The sequence below is a fragment of the Lampetra planeri genome, chromosome 36 (genome assembly GCF_965212315.1).
Source record: "Lampetra planeri chromosome 36, kcLamPlan1.2.h2, whole genome shotgun sequence".
NCBI lineage: Eukaryota > Metazoa > Chordata > Hyperoartia > Petromyzontiformes > Petromyzontidae > Lampetra > Lampetra planeri.
In genome coordinates this window covers 9,126,969-9,146,124 of record NC_136142.1, presented here as the reverse complement: position 1 = coordinate 9,146,124, position 19,156 = coordinate 9,126,969, and the positions used below count along the sequence as shown (strand labels likewise).

General features: G+C 51.7%; 1 protein-coding gene across 6 annotated transcripts in view; it reads right to left on the bottom strand.

Annotated features, from left to right (window-relative positions):
- Nucleotides 1–1,884: 1,884 nt before the first annotated feature.
- The window catches only part of USP48 (ubiquitin specific peptidase 48), a 39,737-nt gene continuing 22,465 nt past the window's right edge, over nucleotides 1,885–19,156 (bottom strand). The window contains exons 23-28 of one of the 6 annotated variants that reach the window (XM_078611505.1): nucleotides 14,897–14,926; nucleotides 11,744–11,920; nucleotides 11,401–11,526; nucleotides 8,999–9,047; nucleotides 8,313–8,339; nucleotides 1,885–4,264 (exon numbers count right to left, since the gene is read on the bottom strand). In XM_078611505.1, the coding sequence (XP_078467631.1) occupies nucleotides 4,242–4,264; nucleotides 8,313–8,339; nucleotides 8,999–9,047; nucleotides 11,401–11,526; nucleotides 11,744–11,920; nucleotides 14,897–14,926 (432 nt within the window). In that variant the 3' untranslated portion in view covers nucleotides 1,885–4,241. Of the gene's footprint in view, nucleotides 4,265–8,312; nucleotides 8,340–8,998; nucleotides 9,048–11,400; nucleotides 11,527–11,743; nucleotides 11,921–14,896; nucleotides 14,927–15,695; nucleotides 16,040–16,730; nucleotides 16,848–19,156 lie in introns of those variants that run through there. The other 5 variants (XM_078611506.1, XM_078611507.1, XM_078611508.1 and 2 more) reach the window with 5 other exon arrangements.

Below are 19,156 nucleotides of genomic sequence, written 5' to 3'. Positions count from 1 at the left end.
TCTATGGGTAGTGTTAGTCTATGGGCAGTGTTAGTCTATGGGGAGTGTTAGTCTATGGGCAGTGTGAGTCTATGGGCAGTGTTAGTCTATGGGGAGTGTGAGTCTATGGGCAGTGTTAGTCTATGGGCAGTGTTAGTCTACGGGGCAGAGTTAGTCTATGGGCAGTGTTAGTCTATGGGCAGTGTTAGTCTATGGGCAGTGTTAGTCTATGGGGCAGAGTTAGTCTATAGGCAGTGTTAGTCTATGGGCAGTGTTAGTCTATGGGGAGTGTTAGTCTATGGGGCAGTGTTAATCAATTTTTTATTCTGTAAAAACCCCTCAATATTTCAAGAGCCGCAATGTGAACACAAGACTGTGGCCCTTAATAAAAAACGTCACATATCCGTCCTTGCAAGACTCCGACGCCTGGTCCATGGGAAATGTCAAATTTACGGGCAACGTTCGTCTATGGGATAATTTAGTTGATGAGCAATCGTAAGTCTATTGGCAATATCAAGTTTACAGGCAATGTAAGTCTACACGAGCACTTAGTTTATGGACCACTGTTCGTTTTTGGGGAATGTTAGTTTACGGGCAATACAAGTAAGCCAGTGTAGCCTGTGCTCGCTCAACGGAGGCATAGCAAATCAACGTAAACTAGAACTCGTGAAACCCTCTTGTCGTCGTGGCCAGCACGCCTCGACACCTGGCGCCGAGCTCCTGGACGCAACGCCAGGGCGCAAAGAACAGGACTGACCCAGCGGCTGATGATGCACTTCCAATGCGATTTATTCATCTTCTTGGTTCTTTCGGTAAAGTCACGTAAAAGGGAAATAATAAAAATAAAACAATAAAATACAATTCTCACGACGTTTCAGCCACAACGCAAGCAGCCGTCCCTCAGGTGAAGAACAGGTCTGTCGGGAGGGACAGCGTCTGAAGCCTGGGGTGTTTCATTCAGACGCTGTCTTCCTGACAGACCTGTTCTTCACCTGAGGACGGCTGCTTGCGTTGTGGCCGAAACGTCGTGAGAATTATTGTATTTAGTTTTATTTGTATTATTTTATTATTTCCCTTCTACGTGACTTTACCGAAAGAACCAAGAAGATGCACTTTCAATTACAGGCTGCTTCTCTGTAGCTGGGCTCGATCTCCATGGACTGTGCGGAGGCATGAGGGTCCTTGTATTTCATCACAGGTGTGTGTGTGTGTGGCAGGGTTGGTATAGTCGCTCTGACCCCCCCCCCTTCCCCTGTCCAAGTTCACCCCCACCGCCTCTCTCTCTTTGTAGCCCGGCTTCCGGGCGACTCCGGACCGTGGGTCCCCGTGCAGCTACACCGCCTGCGCACTGTCAGGCTCCACCGCTGCACAGGCAGACACCGCAAGGGAACCACACGGACGGAAAAGCCAAACAGACATCTGGATTTCGTCAGACAGTTCTGGCGGTATCAAAAAGCTCGTCCTCCGTCCGTGGGCCTCACAAAGCCTTCCTGAAAATCCGGGTTTTTGTCGCCAATTTAAAACGGATCCGGCCTCGTGCTCAACTCACGGTGACCCGGGTGATGTACGGGGCTTACCCGAGAAGTGGGCGGCGCTTGCCCGAGTAGTGGGCAGGGCTTACCTGAGCAGGGGGCGGGGCTTACCCGAGTAGTGGGCGGGGCTTACCCGAGTAGTGGGCGGGGCTTACCTGAGTAGCGGGCGGGGCTGTCAGAGCCAATCCGCTGGCTGTGTGGGCGGTGCTAGTGGTTGAGAAGGCGTGACTAGTTATAAAGTGGGTGGCGTTGACGGAGGGAGGCGCTCCCAAGCTCACCGCGTGTCCTCTGGTTGAGCCTCCCGGAAATTCTGGAGCTTTACACGGACGGCACACACGGACACGGCACAAGCAACCACACGGGACCCAGCGAGTGCCTTTCAGCCGTGGTTTATTCCTCAACCTTGCCCGATAAGGATGCCCTATGTGGGGGAGGGTAAACATGCCCCCCCCACCCCCACCCACCTTAGACCTTGACCTCTGACCCTTTTAATCAACCTGCCAGCTCACACCACTGCCTCTGCACCAACTCAAAAACGAGAACGGCGCTGTAAGTTAAACGCTCAATGGTGAATCGGTTAAATACAGGTCGAACGGGGTGTCCCAATGAAAACGGGGGGGGTGGGGGCGGGGGGGCTGTACCGTAACCGTGACAACTGCAACGATGAACAAGGGACTGCAATCGCGTGGTGCAATACGCACTGCCACTAGCATCGCAACTGTTTAGTAAAACGCACACAACACACTCGCTTACTCACTCGCATACACTCGCGTACGTATACCGTACACTCACTCTGATATACCCACACTCGTCCACTCACACTCATACATAGACAGATTCCCCGTATAGCCTTAACAGACTGTTGGGGCAAGTGCTGTTAGCGAGCACTTATTAAGGCTGGAACGGCACACGAGGGGGTGGGTAGCCAGCACCACGCCCGGCCGCCTTTGTCTCCCCAGTGGCGATGTATACACATCCCACCAGGTACTTATTTGAGGCTGAGTCGACCTATGGGAGGCCCAGGACCAGTTCAGATAATTGTCACTGGTGTGGACCATGTGCAGGAATTGAACTCGGGTCAACGGGTTTCTTAGGGCAGCGCGCTAACCGCTACACTAACACTCACACACACTCGCAGGCATGTACTCACACTCATACACTTCCATATTCACACTTACACACTCTCACACACTCACACACTCACGTGCACTCACACATACAAAGACACTGACACACTTTACATCCATACACTCAAAACAAAAGACAAAGATCCCCCGCATAGTCTCAACAGACTGCTACACAGACACACTTTCGCATTCTCAGGCACACGGACACGAGCAAACACACGGACACGAGCAAACACACACAACACATCGGAACACACAGCCAAAAACAGACACACTCACACATACAAAACAAAAATACAAAGGCACACAGAGACACAACAAAACATCCCCCATATAGCCTTCACAGGCCATTCGGGCAAGTGCTGTTAGCCAGACACACAACACTCACAAAGACCAAAAATAAAGATCCCCCATAAAATAGCCTTAGGGGCCATCCATTGAGTATATACGCAAAAATCTGTCAAACCTTGACCCCCCCCCTTCCCTGTACGCACGCGGACTTTTTACACCCCCGCCCCTACCTGTGTACGTACGCTTGACGCACCCCCCCCCCCCCAATCCTATAGAACGGCCGATATTTCATCCACGCAGAAACGAACAATGATTAATAATATTCACGTGTTTAAGAAAACAGATAGTCCACCGTCGGCTGCATTAAATAATTAAGTGGCCTACCTTGGCAACTTATTTTGCCGAGCTGCGTGCTAGCTGCAGTCAGGGGCACGGTGACACACAAGTGACACCTCTCCCACAGTCCCACTTCTCCCGGCAGTACTTGTCGTCTGACAGCTGAAGACACTGAACTGTGGCCCCATACGCAAGCGAACGCATTTGGATTAACCCTCCCCCCCCTCCATACGTACGTACTAAATGGATGGCCCTGAACAGACTGTTGTGGCTGTTAGTGAGCACATATGATGGCCAAAACAGCACACGAGGGGGTGGGTGGCCAACACCACGCCTTTGCCTCCCGAGTGGCGATGTTTACACACCGCACAGGGTGCTCATTTTAGGCTGAGTCGACCTACAGGAGGCCCAGGACCGGTTCAGATAATGGTCACTGGTGTTGGCCGTGAGCGATAATTGAACTCAGGTCGCCGGGTTCGTCGCGCTGCACTCTACACTCACAAGCTCACGTACAGACACAAAGACATAGACACACACTCACCCAGACACTCACTCCCCCTCCCACTCAGTCACTCAATCCCTCACCTGCACACTCACTCACTCACCACCTCCCACAACACTGCCAAGTACAACCCAAGGGTGACACATTCATAGAACCGTCACCGCGACAACCGCTACCACCGGCCACCAGCACCGCCGCCGGCGGGGCGGACACAACCGTATCGGCGAAAAATCGTCACGATGAAACAAACAAAGCAGCCGTCGTCACAACCGTCGTCACAACCGTCGTCACAACCGTCGTCACAACCGTCGTCACAACCGTCGTCACACGGGAAGATAACTGTCACGGTGAGCGAGCCGTCACGGCACTGTCAGCGCCGCCGCCGGTGAAGGAGCGGTGACGGCGGCGACACCGTGGGACGAGGGTCCCGGCACGGGGCGGGCGATGGGGGAGCGCCAGCCCCCGTTGACGCCTCTAGTGACCCAGCAATCCTGTGCCTGGGGCGGGCAGATGGGGGGGGACACGTCGCCCGCTCACTCACAGAGAATACATCACTCACTCACGTGTATAGAGAGAGAGGGATTACACATGGGTCACTCACTGACACGCAAGAGAGAATAAATTGCTCACTCACACACACGTACAGAGAATAGATCACTCACTCATGTAAACACAAAGATCCCCCGTATCGCCTGAACAGACTGTTGGGGCAAGTGCTGTTAGTGAGCACCTCTGAAGGCCGGCACGGTACAGCACCACGCCCGACCGCCTTACGTATCCCGAGTGGCGATGTTTACACACCGTACCAGGTACTCATTTGAGGCTAAGTCGACCTAGGGGATGCCCACGACCGGTTCAGATATTTGTCAATGGCGTTGGCCGCGAGCGGGAATTCAACTTGGGACGCCGGATTTGTAGTTCAGCGCGCTCACTGCTACACCACCACTCCCCACTCAACACATAATGCATCACTCATACATCACTCACACAAACACATACATACACTACATACTCGTTGGTTCTTTCGGTAAAGTCACGTAGGTATAAAATAAAATAAATCACGACGTTTCAATCGCAACACAAGCGGTCGTCCTCAGGCACATACAGAGAATACATCACACACTCACACACATACAGAGAATACATCACACACACACTCACACACATACAGAGAATACATCACACACACACTCACACACATACAGAGAATACATCACACACACACTCACACACATGCAGAGAATACATCAAAGACACACTCACACACATACAGAGAATACATCACACACACACTCACACACACATACAGAGAATACATCTCTCATAAACTCACTCACACAGAGAACACATTGCTCACTCATAATCGCCCGATGATGCTGGATTTAATTATCAGAAAAACGTCGTACTACTCAAATTGTAAATGTCGTGAATTTACTCTCCAACACACCGTGGGCTTAAGTACAAATCCCTTGCTAGTTGGTTGTGTCGGGTGGTGGAGGGTTACAACACATTTATACTTACGCGATCTCACCCAAGAACCTTATTACGAATATTGGTCGCAAAAGTCTGCTACGTGTTCAACATTGCTCACTTACATAGTCACGCACACAGACAATACATCATTCATTTACACACTCACACACACAGATAACACATCACACACGCACACACAGACAATCCATCACTAAAGTAGACAAACAGAGAGAATAGATCCTCATGGCCAACAGCCACCAAAGCCACGAACCAAAGACAAAGACCCCCCACGCAGCCTACACAGACAGTAGGGGCAAGTGCTGTCAGAGGGCCTTTACCTCCCAAGTGCTCACGTTCATGCACCGCACCAGGAGGCTCATTCGCCTTTCCGGCACAAATCTGCCCACCCAAAGCGTCACCACATTCACCCCTTCCCCGTTGCGAAACGGGTCGCGGGTAGTGTGTCCCCCCCCACCACCGTTCACCGGCCAATCGCAGAAGCGCGCTTAGAGAGGCAGAGAGGCAGCGCCCGCTGTGTTTAACGACGCCGTCACTCGCCGCGGAAAACCGCGAGCGACACGACCGCCACCACTCTACGTGAGCTGGCGCCAAACCGTGACACGCGCAGCGCTCCCCCCGCATGGCATTGTGGGAGCTTCGGGCACCGATAAAGTCAGAATTGTTTTAGTTTTTAGATGACGTGCATGCATCTCATTGCAATGGGAGCAGATTAATACCCATAGACAAATCTATGCAGTGAGAGAGAATTTTTTTGTAATACTATTTCGAGCTGTTGATAATGTAAAAATAAAAGCAGGTTGTGGCAGTGAATGAGTTGTTGTATGGAAGTGCACGCATGCAGACGCACGCACGCGCGTGGTTCCACGCGACAGAATGAATAAGACGGACAGAGTGATATAGGCAGAATGCACGAGACAGACAGAGAAATATAGACATACCGGGCGAGACAGAGAGTGATAGAGACAGATACAGAATGAGACAGACAGAGAAATATAGACATACCGGGCGAGACAGAGAGTGATAGAGACAGATACAGAATGAGACAGACAGAGTGATATAGATGTAGTAGAGTTACCCACTCGATGTTCACAAACTGGGAGAGCAAATCGTTAACAAGGTTTTCCCGCTCAAACTAACGGTCAGGGTCTCACAAGCTGTGAGAGCTGACCGTAAACAAGGTTTTCCCGCGCGACCAAACGGTCAGGGTCAGATAGGGTGAATTGGGATCGAAAAGCAGATTGGGAACGACCAATCACAGGGTTCCACAAGGTGGCCGGGGATTGGACAACCCGGCCACGAACAAGTATAAAGCCAGAGCGCTCAGAGCTCTCGGGGAGTTCGACTACACGAAGACCCAAGACGGCGGAAGAAGCCTAGGACCCTGGACCAAGCCCTCCAGCCCTTATAAGGGCTAGGGTTCAGAGTAACCAGTGGTCGGGGAGACATCTCCCTAGGTCCAGTCAGAGGACACTGAAAGAGCGGGATATTAAGTAGCCTGTAGGGTACGGGGGCTTGTACGTTCTGAGTGTAACGGGTGAGGGGACCGTATACCGCTCAGTGCATAGGGACTGTGTCAATAAGACGAATAAAAGTGTGTGCTACAAAAGACGTTGAAGAGTCCGTCTGTACAATACTACATAGACATACCGGGTGAGACAGAGAGTGATAGAGACAGATACAGAATGAGACAGAGAGATATAGACATACCGGGCGAGACAAAGTGATAGAGACAGATACAGAATGAGACAGACAGAGAGATATAGACATACCGGGCGAGACAGAGTGATAGAGACAGATATAGAATGAGACAGACAGAGAGATATAGACATACCGGGCGAGACAGAGTGATAAAGACAGATACAGAATGAGACAGACAGAGAGATATAGACATACCGGGCGAGACAGAGTGATAGAGACAGATATAGAATGAGACAGACAGAGAGATATAGACATACCGGGCGAGACAGAGTGATAGAGACAGATACAGAATGAGACAGACAGAGAGATATAGACATACCGGGCGAGACAGAGAGTGATAGAGACAGATACAGAATGAGACAGACAGAGAGATATAGACATACCGGGCGAGACAGAGAGTGATAGAGACAGATACAGAATGAGACAGACAGAGAGATATAGACATACCGGGCGAGACAGAGTGATAGAGACAGATATAGAATGAGACAGACAGAGAGATATAGACATACCGGGCGAGACAGAGTGATAGAGACAGATACAGAATGAGACAGACAGAGAGATATAGACATACCGGGCGAGACAGAGTGATAGAGACAGATATAGAATGAGACAGACAGAGAGATATAGACATACCGGGCGAGACAGAGTGATAGAGACAGATACAGAATGAGACAGACAGAGAGATATAGACATACCGGGCGAGACAGAGAGTGATAGAGACAGATACAGAATGAGACAGACAGAGAGATATAGACATACCGGGCGAGACAGAGAGTGATAGAGACAGATACAGAATGAGACAGACAGAGAGATATAGACATACCGGGCGAGACAGAGTGATAGAGACAGATATAGAATGAGACAGACAGAGAGATATAGACATACCGGGCGAGACAGAGTGATAGAGACAGATACAGAATGAGACAGACAGAGAGATATAGACATACCGGGCGAGACAGAGAGTGATAGAGACAGACACAGAATGAGACAGACAGAGAGATATAGACATACCGGGCGAGACAGAGAGTGATAGAGACAGATACAGAATGAGACAGACAGAGAGATATAGACATACCGGGCGAGACAGAGAGTGATAGAGACAGACACAGAATGAGACAGACAGAGAGATATAGACATACCGGGCGAGACAGAGAGTGATAGAGACAGATACAGAATGAGACAGACAGAGAGATATAGACATACCGGGCGAGACAGAGTGATAGAGACAGACACAGAATGAGACAGACAGAGAGAAAGTTACAGACGACAGACAGACCGGGACAGACGAAACAGGAGGGAGGAGTTTCCGAAGCGAACACAGAAACTTTGTGAGCAAAGTGGCGGAGGACTTACCTTTAAAGCCTTCTTCCGGCAAGCACACTGCAACACACACACAAAGACAAAGATCACCCGTGTAGCCTTTAACAGACTGTTTGGCCAAGTGCCGTTAGCGAGCACCTCTGTGAAGGCCGGCACGGCACACGAGGGGGTGGGTGGCCATCGCCACACCCGGCCGGCCGCCTTTGTCTCCCCAGTGGCGATGTTTACTACACACCGCACCAGGTACTCATTTGAGGCTGAGTTGACCTAGCGGAGGCCCAGGACTGGTTCAGATAATCGTCACTGGTGTTGGCCGTGAGCGGGAATCGAACTCAGGTAGCCAGGTTCATAGCGCTAACCGCTACACTGCCACTCTCCATACATACACAGCGTCACACATACACACACAGCATCATACACTTAGCATCATACACACACGCACATACCAAGAGCGTCATGCAGACACAAACACAGTGTCATACATAAACACAGCGTCATACACACACACACAGTCATACACGCACACACAGCGTCAAACACACACAGACAGCGTCACACACGCACATAGCATCATACACTTAGCGTCATACACACACGCACACACCGAGAGCGTCATGCAGACACAATCACACATTGTCATACACACACACAGACAGCGTCATACGTAACAGTCGGTCACACAGCACGCGGCGCAACACAGGCGACAAGCCATCTCTCACCCTGCGTGATGTCATCGATGCTCGAGTAGTCTGCAATCGGCTCGTCGGCCTGCGGGCAGAAACGTCATCATCATCATCACCTTCATCACCTTCATCACCTTCATCACCATCTTCGCCATCGTTAATTGTTGTATTTTTTAAAAGGTCAGGTCGTCGTGTGAGTGACCAATGTGTCGGAGACCCCTCCTCCACCCGGCACAGCCAACGAATGAAAGTGCATCGCGTGAATCTAGACGTGGACAAACGTACAACGGTGGCGTTGTTTGTTGTTGTTTGTTGTTGTTGTTGTTGTTGGAGAGCGATCTCACGACGTTTCAAAAGGTGATGACGTTTCGCTGGAGATGTCATCCGGAATTCTTGTCTCAGTGTGGTCTGGGACTGTTGTTGTTGTCTTGCTGTGGTCTGGGACTGTTGTTGTTGTCTTGGTGTGGTCTGGGACTGTTGTTGTTGTTGTCTTGGTGTGGTCTGGGACTGTTGTTGTTGTCTTGGTGAGGCCTGGGACTGTTGTTGTTGTCTTGGTGTGGTCTGGGACTATTGTTGTTGTTGTTGTCTTGGTGTGGTTCTGGGACTGTTGTTGTTGTTGTTGTCTTGGTGTGGTCTGGGACTGTTGTTGTTGTCTTGGTGTGGTCTGGGACTGTTGTTGTTGTTGTCTTGGTGTGGTCTGGGACTGTTGTTGTTGTCTTGGTGAGGCCTGGGACTGTTGTTGTTGTCTTGGTGTGGTCTGGGACTATTGTTGTTGTTGTTGTCTTGGTGTGGTTCTGGGACTGTTGTTGTTGTTGTTGTCTTGGTGTGGTCTGGGACTGCTGTTGTTGTTGTTGTCTTGGTGTGGTCTGGGACTGTTGTTGTTGTCTTGGTGTGGTCTGGGACTGTTGTTGTTGTTGTCTTGGTGTGGTCTGGGACTGTTGTTGTTGTTGTCTTGGTGTGGTCTGGGACTGTTGTTGTTGTCTTGGTGAGGCCTGGGACTGTTGTTGTTGTCTTGGTGTGGTCTGGGACTATTGTTATTGTTGTTGTCTTGGTGTGGTTCTGGGACTGTTGTTGTTGTTGTTGTCTTGGTGTGGTCTGGGACTGCTGTTGTTGTTGTTGTCTTGGTGTGGTCTGGGACTGTTGTTGTTGTCTTGGTGTGGTCTGGGACTGTTGTTGTTGTTGTCTTGGTGTGGTCTGGGACTGTTGTTGTTGTGGTTGTCTTGGTGTGGTCTGGGACTGTTGTTGTTGTTGTCTTGGTGTGGTCTGGGACTGTTGTTGTTGTGGTTGTCTTGGTGTGGTCTGGGACTGTTGTTGTTGTGGTTGTCTTGGTGTGGTCTGGGACTGTTGTTGTTGTGGTTGTCTTGTTGTGGTCTGGGACTGTTGTTGTTGCTTTGCTACCTTGCCCCAAACTCACTTTTGGTGTTGACAAATCGGCAGGGATGTTCATGCTTGTGCAATTTGTACATCCATGCTTTATTATTATTTTTATTTATTTTCAGAGGCTTGCTTACCTTGCCTCTATCTTGCACTCACATCGTCTAAAGTTTGTATTGTTGGTTGTTGATGCAACACGATGACCCCCACACCCCCCGTGCCCCTACTGCTGGACATCCGTGAAAAGGAACTTCACAGCCCATCGGAATCTTCCAGGATAAACGACGATTCCAAAATTCGCATTCTGAATCATCGGCTTTGTTATGAACGGGAGCTCGGATCTCGAGTGAAAACGCTTCCTGATTCGGGTCCTTAAGCAGATGCCGTGAAGCCATCGGCAGTCGCTTGGCTACGTGCGGTGCGAGAGAAGTTCAACATACGTACGTACACAAATGGTGTAACGATGAGTGGATTCCAGTCACAAGACCACTATTACCCATTGGCCGTGTCGGGTGGTAGAGGGTTTACGACAAGACCTAACCCCACACAAACCTTAATTATGAATCATCATCGTAATCATTATCACCACGCTCACTTGGGTCACCATCCATCGTCATCACCACGATCGTCATCATCATCACCACCATCTCATCGACATATCGTAGTCGTCATCGCCATGGTGAAAGAATAAAGCGCACACGCTAGCCATCGCCACGGCGACCTGGCAAGATGTTGCCGCAGTGACTGAGCAAACGTTCGTCACGGTGACCAGGACAGTTGTTATCACCACGGGAACTGCATGAACAGTTGTCGTGGTGATTAGCCGCGTATTTGTCACGGCGCGCATCACATCTAGGACATTGCCATGGCAACAGGGCGAGTGGTCACCATGGAGACTGGGTGAGCAGCTGTCATGGCAACAGGGCCAGCAGATGTCACGGCGACTGGGCAAACGGCCGTGAGGGCGACTAGGCGAGCGGTCGTCACGGTGACTGGGCGAGCGAGCGGTCGCCACGGCGACCGGGGGGAGGGGTCGTCACGGCGATGGGGCGAGCGGTGGAGACCTGGAGCAGGATGACGGAGTTGGGGAGGACGCCCAAGTGGCCAAGGGAGGCGGAGTCGTCCGACAGGATCCGGCCGTCCACCGACAGGTTCTGGTCAAACGGAGCCACTGAGAACGCGTGCATGATCTGTACACGCAGACACAAAGATCCCCCGTGCGGCCTTTAACAGACCGCTGGGGCAAGCGTTGTTCGCGAGCACGGCCCACGAGGGGATGGGCGGCGGGCACCACGGCCGGCCGCCTTTGTCTCAGTTAAGGCCGAGTCAGTCCGGAGGAGGTCCGGAACCGGCTAGAACGTGTATCCACGCGTCGTCGGCGTGGGCGTGTGTCGTGCGGCGGTGGACCTGTATCTTGAGCTCGCGGAGCGTCTGCCGTGCCGACACCACGAGGCCCTTCTCCCCGCGCACGCGGCGGTGCCGAGCGCTGCGCCGCACCGCCGCCTCCGCCGCCGCCACCGCTGCTGCTGCGGAGCCGGGGCTCTCGACGGGGCTGACGCGGCGCCGCTTCAGCCCGTTGGCCTGCTGCACGTGCGCACACCCACACACGTACACACACGTATATACAAACACACACACGTATACACACACGTACACACACACGTGCACACACACACACGCGTACACACACGTGCACACGCACACACATGCACACGCACACACGTACACACGCGCGCACACACACACGCACACACACACGTATATACACACACGCACACACACACGCACACACACACGTATATACACACACGCACACACACACATACACACGTAAACACACACACACGCACACACACATGTACACACGCGCACACACACACGAACACACGCGCACACACACACGTACACACGCGCACACACACGTATGTACACACACACACGTACACATACACGTACACACACACGTACACACGCGCACACACACGCGCACACGTACACACGCGCACACACACGTACACACGCGTGCACACACACACACACATACACACGCGCGCACACACACACACACGTGTACACCCACGCACACACAGACATGCGCACACAAAGATAATAAATAAAGATACCCCATATAGCCTTAACAGACTGTAGGGGCTTTTAGCGAGCACCTATGAAGGCCAGAACGGCACACGAGGGGGTGGGTGGCTAGCACCACGCCCGGCCGCCTTTGTCTCCCCAGTGGCGCCGATTTTACACACCGCATTAGGTACTCATTTGAGGCTGAGTCGACCCGCTCACGGTGTCGGCCGTGAGCGGGAATCGAACCCGGGTTGCCAGGTTCGTATCGCAGCGCGCGAACCGCTACGCTACCGCTCCCAACACACGCGCACACACACACTGACACACGCGCTGAAATACCATGCAACCTCCCCCCACGTAGTCCTCGCCCAGATTGCCTCTCCTCCTCCCGCTGGCTCCTCCGCCATCGGCAGCGGGGTCAGCTGCACAACCTCCTGCCCGCGCCACCACGGCGCCTCTACTCTCGGGCGTCATCCACACCTCTCCTCGCTCTCCCGTCGCCCTGCACTGCAGCTCACGGGAGCACTCCCCTCATCCTCCCCCCTTTCCTCCTTTACAGCAGCAGCACGACTCACAACCTCCTCCTCCTCTACAGCAACACGACTCACAACCTCCTCCTCCTCTACAGCAGCACGACTCACAACCTCCTCCTCTACACACCAAGGACCGGGACCACGGCCACTGACGGCCGTCGCGTCTCCGTGGTAGCCCCCTTCGTCTGGAGCTCAGCCATCGTCATCATCCCACTGCTGCACATTCACAGCAGCAGCAGTAGGAGCAGCCTTCAACCTACACGGACTTTTAAGAGACACTTAAAGGCTCCACCTCTTTATTGAAAGCCCCACCTCTTTATTAAAGGCTCCACTTCTTTATTAAAGGCCTCACTTCATTCTGAAAGCCCTCCCACCTCTTTCTTCAAGGTCCCCACCTCTCTTGCCTGGCTTTCAAGCGACACCGAACTTGGCTCCATATCTCTGAGTGAGTGATTAATGTCTCTGAAATATGATGCGTGGTACGAATTGCATTATTATTAAACATACACAAAGGCAAAATCCCCCGTGTGACCTTTAACAGACTGTTGGGGCAAGTGCTGAAGGCCGGCACGGCATACGAGGGGGTGGGTGACCAGTAACACGCTCGGCCACCTTTGTCTCCCTAGTGGCGATGTTTACACACTGGATCAGGTACCAATTTGGGGCTGAGTTGACCTAGGGGAGGCCCAAAACAGGTGAGCGGGAATCGAACTCGGGTCGCCGGGTTCGTAGCACGGCATGCTAACCACTACACTCGCGCTCACCACACCCATATACAGACAAAGATCCCCGTATAGCCTTAACAGACTGTTCGGGCAAGTGCTGTTAGCAAGCACCTTTGAAGGCCGGCACGGCACACGAGGAGGTGGTGTGGTTTGCATAATATCCGTCCACCTTTGTTTCCCCAATGCTGATGTTTATACACTGCACTCGGTACTCATTGAAGACTGAGTCGACCTAGAGGAGGCCCCACGACCGGTTCATATATTCGGCAACGATGTTGTCCGCGAGCGTGAATTTCACCGGGGTGACCGGGTTCGTAGCGCACTGCACTAACCACTGCGCCACCGCTCCACGCACTCAACGCCATTCGCTTCTAAGTGGCAGCGACGTCACCACGGCGCTTGTTTCAGGTGAGGGGCACGCTGAGGCCACGTGAAGTGTCGGAGGCTCGCTGACAAGGAGGTCATGGGACAGACCAAGGTGCCATCCATTGGTTGACTGAGATGACTGGCAGATGCAACCAACACCTGTGCATCTGCCACGCAACAGCCTGGCACAGGCGCACGCACGCATGCAGGCAAAGACACACACACGCGGGTAGCGAGCGAGACGAACAGGCTGCGCCTGATCTCGTCCCTAGAAGGCAAATCTGCGGCTGGCTCACAGCACCTGAACAAAACCCGTGACTTGGGGGGGTTGGTTGGGGGGGGGTGTGAGAGACCGGTTTGACAGGAACCTTGGGGCAGCTTGACAGGATCTCTGTCTCTCTCCCTCCCTCCCTCCCGTCCGTCCATCCACCCTCCTCTCACTCCCGTTGTTTAGTTTTTTTCAGCACAGGCTGGGGGAGCCGGAGATGGTCGCGGTGACGGCACACGCAAAGATCCCCCGTGTAGCCTTTAACAGACTATCGGGGCAAGTGCTGGTAAGCGAGCACCTCTGAAGACCGGCACGGCACACGAGGGGGGCGGGTGGCCAGCACCACGGACCCGGCCGCCTTTGTCTCCCCAGCGGCGATGTTTACACATCGTTGGGAGAGGCCCAGGACCGGTTCAGATAATCGTCACTGGTGTTGGTGGCCGTGAGCGGGAATCGAACCCGGCTCCGTGGGTTCGCAGCGCAGCGCGTTAACCGCTACCACTCCCCACATGTACACACACATGTACACACACGCGCTCCCACTCACTCGCAGTCGTGTGCAGTGTCACGTCAGGTCAAGCATTCATCTTACCGAGTGTCTAGCGGCGGGGAGGGGTTGCTGCTGCCGCAGCCGCCACCACAGGACACGGAGTTACACAAACAGCAAACAACACGCACACAACAACAATACCAGCAGTCATTCTTCACCAAGTGGCGGTGACGCCACCACACAGTGCTTGTGCCAGGCAAGGCGCACTCCGGGACAGACCCAGGTGGCATGGGTTGGCTGAGTGAAACGACTGGCAGATGCACCAGCTCTGTCTGCTCCGCTCGTTGTTGTGAGCGTCGCTCCTCTGCCCTCTGTTGTTGTTGGAGAGCGACTGCCTCCAAATGCCCAGTAGCATTCTTCACGAGCCTACTCCATAGAGGCCGACTTTGACACTGCTGGTACCGGTCATCGGCAAGTCCACTCAGCTCCACATCCTCCTGTACCGCCTCAGTCCATCTCTTCTGCAGCCCGTACCGTGCCCGTTTAGACAGCCAAACAAAAGCTGTTTGGGCATGCGGTGGCTGAGTATGCAGGCTACATGACCCAGCCAAAGCAACCATGCCTGCCGGAGGAGCTCATTGAGAATCTCTGAGATCTTTAAAAGATTTGCGAGCTTCTCACACAATGCAGCCTAGTTACACCCGGGATGGATCGTAGGCAGGCTCGCCTGAATGTTTCTAACCAGTGCAGCTGTTCCATTAGAGGGTTTCATGTTGAGCAACCATAGAGATGGTAGGGCATGAGTTGGCCAAGAAGACCTGAAGTTTCGTGTGGAGCGACAGACCAGGTATAGTCCACAAAGCGTTACGCAGGCAATGAAAAGATAATGCCACCCGACTGATTCAGAATCAGACCTCTGTTGTCAAACTTGAGCTGGTCAAAAGAACATACACTCACACTGCACACCTTGATGCAGAGGACAGCGCTTAAAGTGGAGAAAAATAAAACACAGCATGTAGTACTGAATAGACTCTGTCATATGTGAGACCCTGATTTTAACTGTCATGCGATCGGATGGAATCGGTCACATGTGGGCGCCCTGATTACAGCCGTCTGCGATTGGATGAACTCTGCCCCATTTCTCTCTTTCTTAGCGACCATCAGCAACGTGCAGAAAACGAAGTCCCGTTGTGCGTCCAGCGGTGTCGAGGCCTCCTCCTCCTTTCCTCCTGCCAGCTTGGGCCGCTGTCACGGCAGAACGGGAGCCACATGGAGAGTGCGTGCGAGGCTAAGGCGAGACACGAGGCTAAGGCGAGACACGAGGCTAAGGAGAGACACGAGGCCCGGGGTTCCAACCCAGCATTGTTCTGATTCGCGGCACCCTAAATGGATTCTAGATTTGAAGCTTTCATGACTGCAAGGATTCATACTCTCAGCTTTTTTCGGTAAAGTCACGTAGGTAAAAAATAAATAATAGAAATAGTAATAGAAATAAAATAATAAAAGTCTCCATCATCAGGTGGGACCGTCACAGCTAAAAATTGATACAGTAAATGTAGCTGTGACGGTCCCACCTGATGACGGAGACTTGTGTTGCCTCCGAAACGTCGTGATTTATAATTTTATTTCTATTATTATTTCTATAATTTTTATTATTTACTTTTATTTTTACCTACGTGACTTTACCGAAAAAACCTGAGAGTATGAACCCTAAATAGAGTTGAGAAATAATAGAAAGGGTCAATTGCAAATTCTTCTCGTGAACAGGAGCATTATGTGTTTTTTGGAGGGACCTGTTCATTTGTATGTCGTTGATTTTTAAACCCAATATTGTATATTTACACGAGCAGCCCTCATTGCGAAAAAGTGTGGACAAATCATGCTCAGGCAACGGATTACGCAACGCTCCCCAACGCGGCGGTGAGACGTTCATTACCTCGCCTGCTACGTAGAAGGTAGTGGGTTCGATCCCCGCCCTGACGCCTGTATATTTGGAGTTTGCGTGTTCTCCCCGTGGTCGCGTGGATTTTTCTCCACGTCCTACGGTTTTGCCCTCCACATAAAAAAAATCATTTAGAGTATTTGGCTGCTATAAATGTCCACGCGATAAGCCGCCTTATTGGGCTATCATTTGTGACCAGGTCGCTTATGAAAAAGAGCTACATAGCTCAATGGGGCCTTACCTGGTAAAAAAAAAAATGTTAATTAGTTTTTAAACTATCAATACGGTAGTCAGTCAGAGCTGTCAGGGAAAACGCGTTGACACAATTGCACACAGTGCTTCAAGCGCTGGTTTGAGTCTCCAAGTTGTTGGTTATGCAGAGGTGTTACGGGAGGGCAAACAAACACACCGGGCGTGGTTATGTCCGTACGCGAAGAGATGCTTACATCCACGTCCGCACCGTTGAGCCTGGGGGGCTAACACGGCGCTGGGATACCCCACGGCCCCACCCCTCGGGGGGGAGTTGCTATACAAGGCGGTGAGCCGGAGGGCTCGGGGTTCAGTGTTCAGCTTAAACCAGCGAAGCAAGAAGACCGGCTAGATAGGCCCTGGGACTCCCCTGGATCGCTGTCCTTCTCAGGACCGACCAGGGCAAGCCAGTGGCGTGGCCCCGAGAGCCCAGAGCCGATGTTCTTGTAAGAGCCGGTCTGGGGACTCAGGGTGCCGTAATCCCAGCTTAACCAGAGCTGGGTCAGCTAGCCTCCCCTAGCCCTGTAGTGGAGGACCTAGGAGTAGGCTAGCCGGGACAGAGATTGTGGGATCTCCCTGTTAGACGGGTGAAGGGGCTGATACCCCTTCGAGTGTTGTATATCTCGGCCTGTAATATACACTGTGGTTAATAAATAAGTGTGCCTCCGACTACGTCGTCCAAGTCTCCTTGAACCTACTACAGTTATAACGCTTTGGCCAAAGTGGTCCCGTTTCCTCTAGGGCATGGTGATCAGCAACCCGCGGCTCCTCCAAGGGCTGCTTCGTGGCGTTGGTTATTAAGGACCGCCGTCTTTTTTTTTGCGCATTTAAGCTTCTTGTCCTTCCCCCGCACCTCCAGTTAGCACGGCTGGCTATGTACGGTGTGAAAGAAGTTCAGCATACACACACGTACGTACATGCAATGCGGCTCTTGAACTATTTGAGTTGATTTTTTTTTACCGAATTAAAATAAAAGTGTCTCCTCTTTGTCAATTTTGGTTGTCGCCGCCTGCTCCAGGGCGAGTCGCAAATAGCAACACGACTTCACTGGGGCGTTTTAATCGGATTGTGTGGGAGATGTAAAATAAAATAATTAGTTCTACATTGTTTCGATTTAAAGCTTTCGTGACTGCAGGGATTCATCTTCTTGGTTCTTTCGGTAAAGTCACGTAGAAGGGAAGTAATAAAATAATAAAAATAAAACATAATAAAACAATTCTCACGACGTTTCGGCTACAACGCAAGCAGCCGTCTTCAGGTGAAGAATCAGACACTGCCAAGCTAGGAGCTTATATATAAGCTGAGTTGGAGGTGGAAGAAGAAGAGAGCCTTAACAAAAGAATGTGCATATCAAGAGGAATTTAGCATATTCATGGGAAATGCGTAGGAGGTGGGCGGGGGGGTTTCAAAGTCATATTATGCCCATGCATTATGCAGGATCAGCAGCACCAAAGGGAGGGGGGGGGTAGCATTAACAAAGGGAGGGCATGTTAATAGCATGTAGAAGCAATGAAACATGTGAATGGGAAAACGGTGGCAGGAAATCCGCAGCGGAGCAAATAATGCATTCCCTGTGGAGAACACAAGATACACAGTTAATGCCAGTGAGTGGACTGCGGTCTGAAAGTCACCATAAACGTGAACAACAATCAGTTAAGATCCGAAGTGGTTTATTACGTCCTTCCAATGATTGCTGAGCCAGAATCCATCTTCTCGGTTGAAATTGTCTCTGTATTTTTATATGTGGATCGCCTCATGAACGAATCTCTCATGGTAGCCAGATGGCTTGCAGAGAACCTCTGTCTTGGAGAAGTCAATGTCATGTGAACCCTACTGAATTGTAACAGTGATCTGCCACGGCTGAGGTGTTTGTCCTACCGTGTTTCAGGTCAGCTTTATGTTCACGGATGCGGTCCGAGACATGTCGTTTAGTTTCTCCAATGTAACTGCTACCACAGAGGCAACTTAGTTTGTAGACGCCAGGGTACTGTATGTCTGGAACCACGTCTTTTACAGACGGAACCAGATCACGGATTTTATGTACTGTGTTGAATCGTACCTGAATCTTGTGTTTAATCTGTATTTTGGAGATCTTTTTTGTGACCCCAGCAATGTAGGGTAAGGTGATGGTTTTGAAAGGCTCCTCAGCAGGATCCTTCTTGACGGCTGGA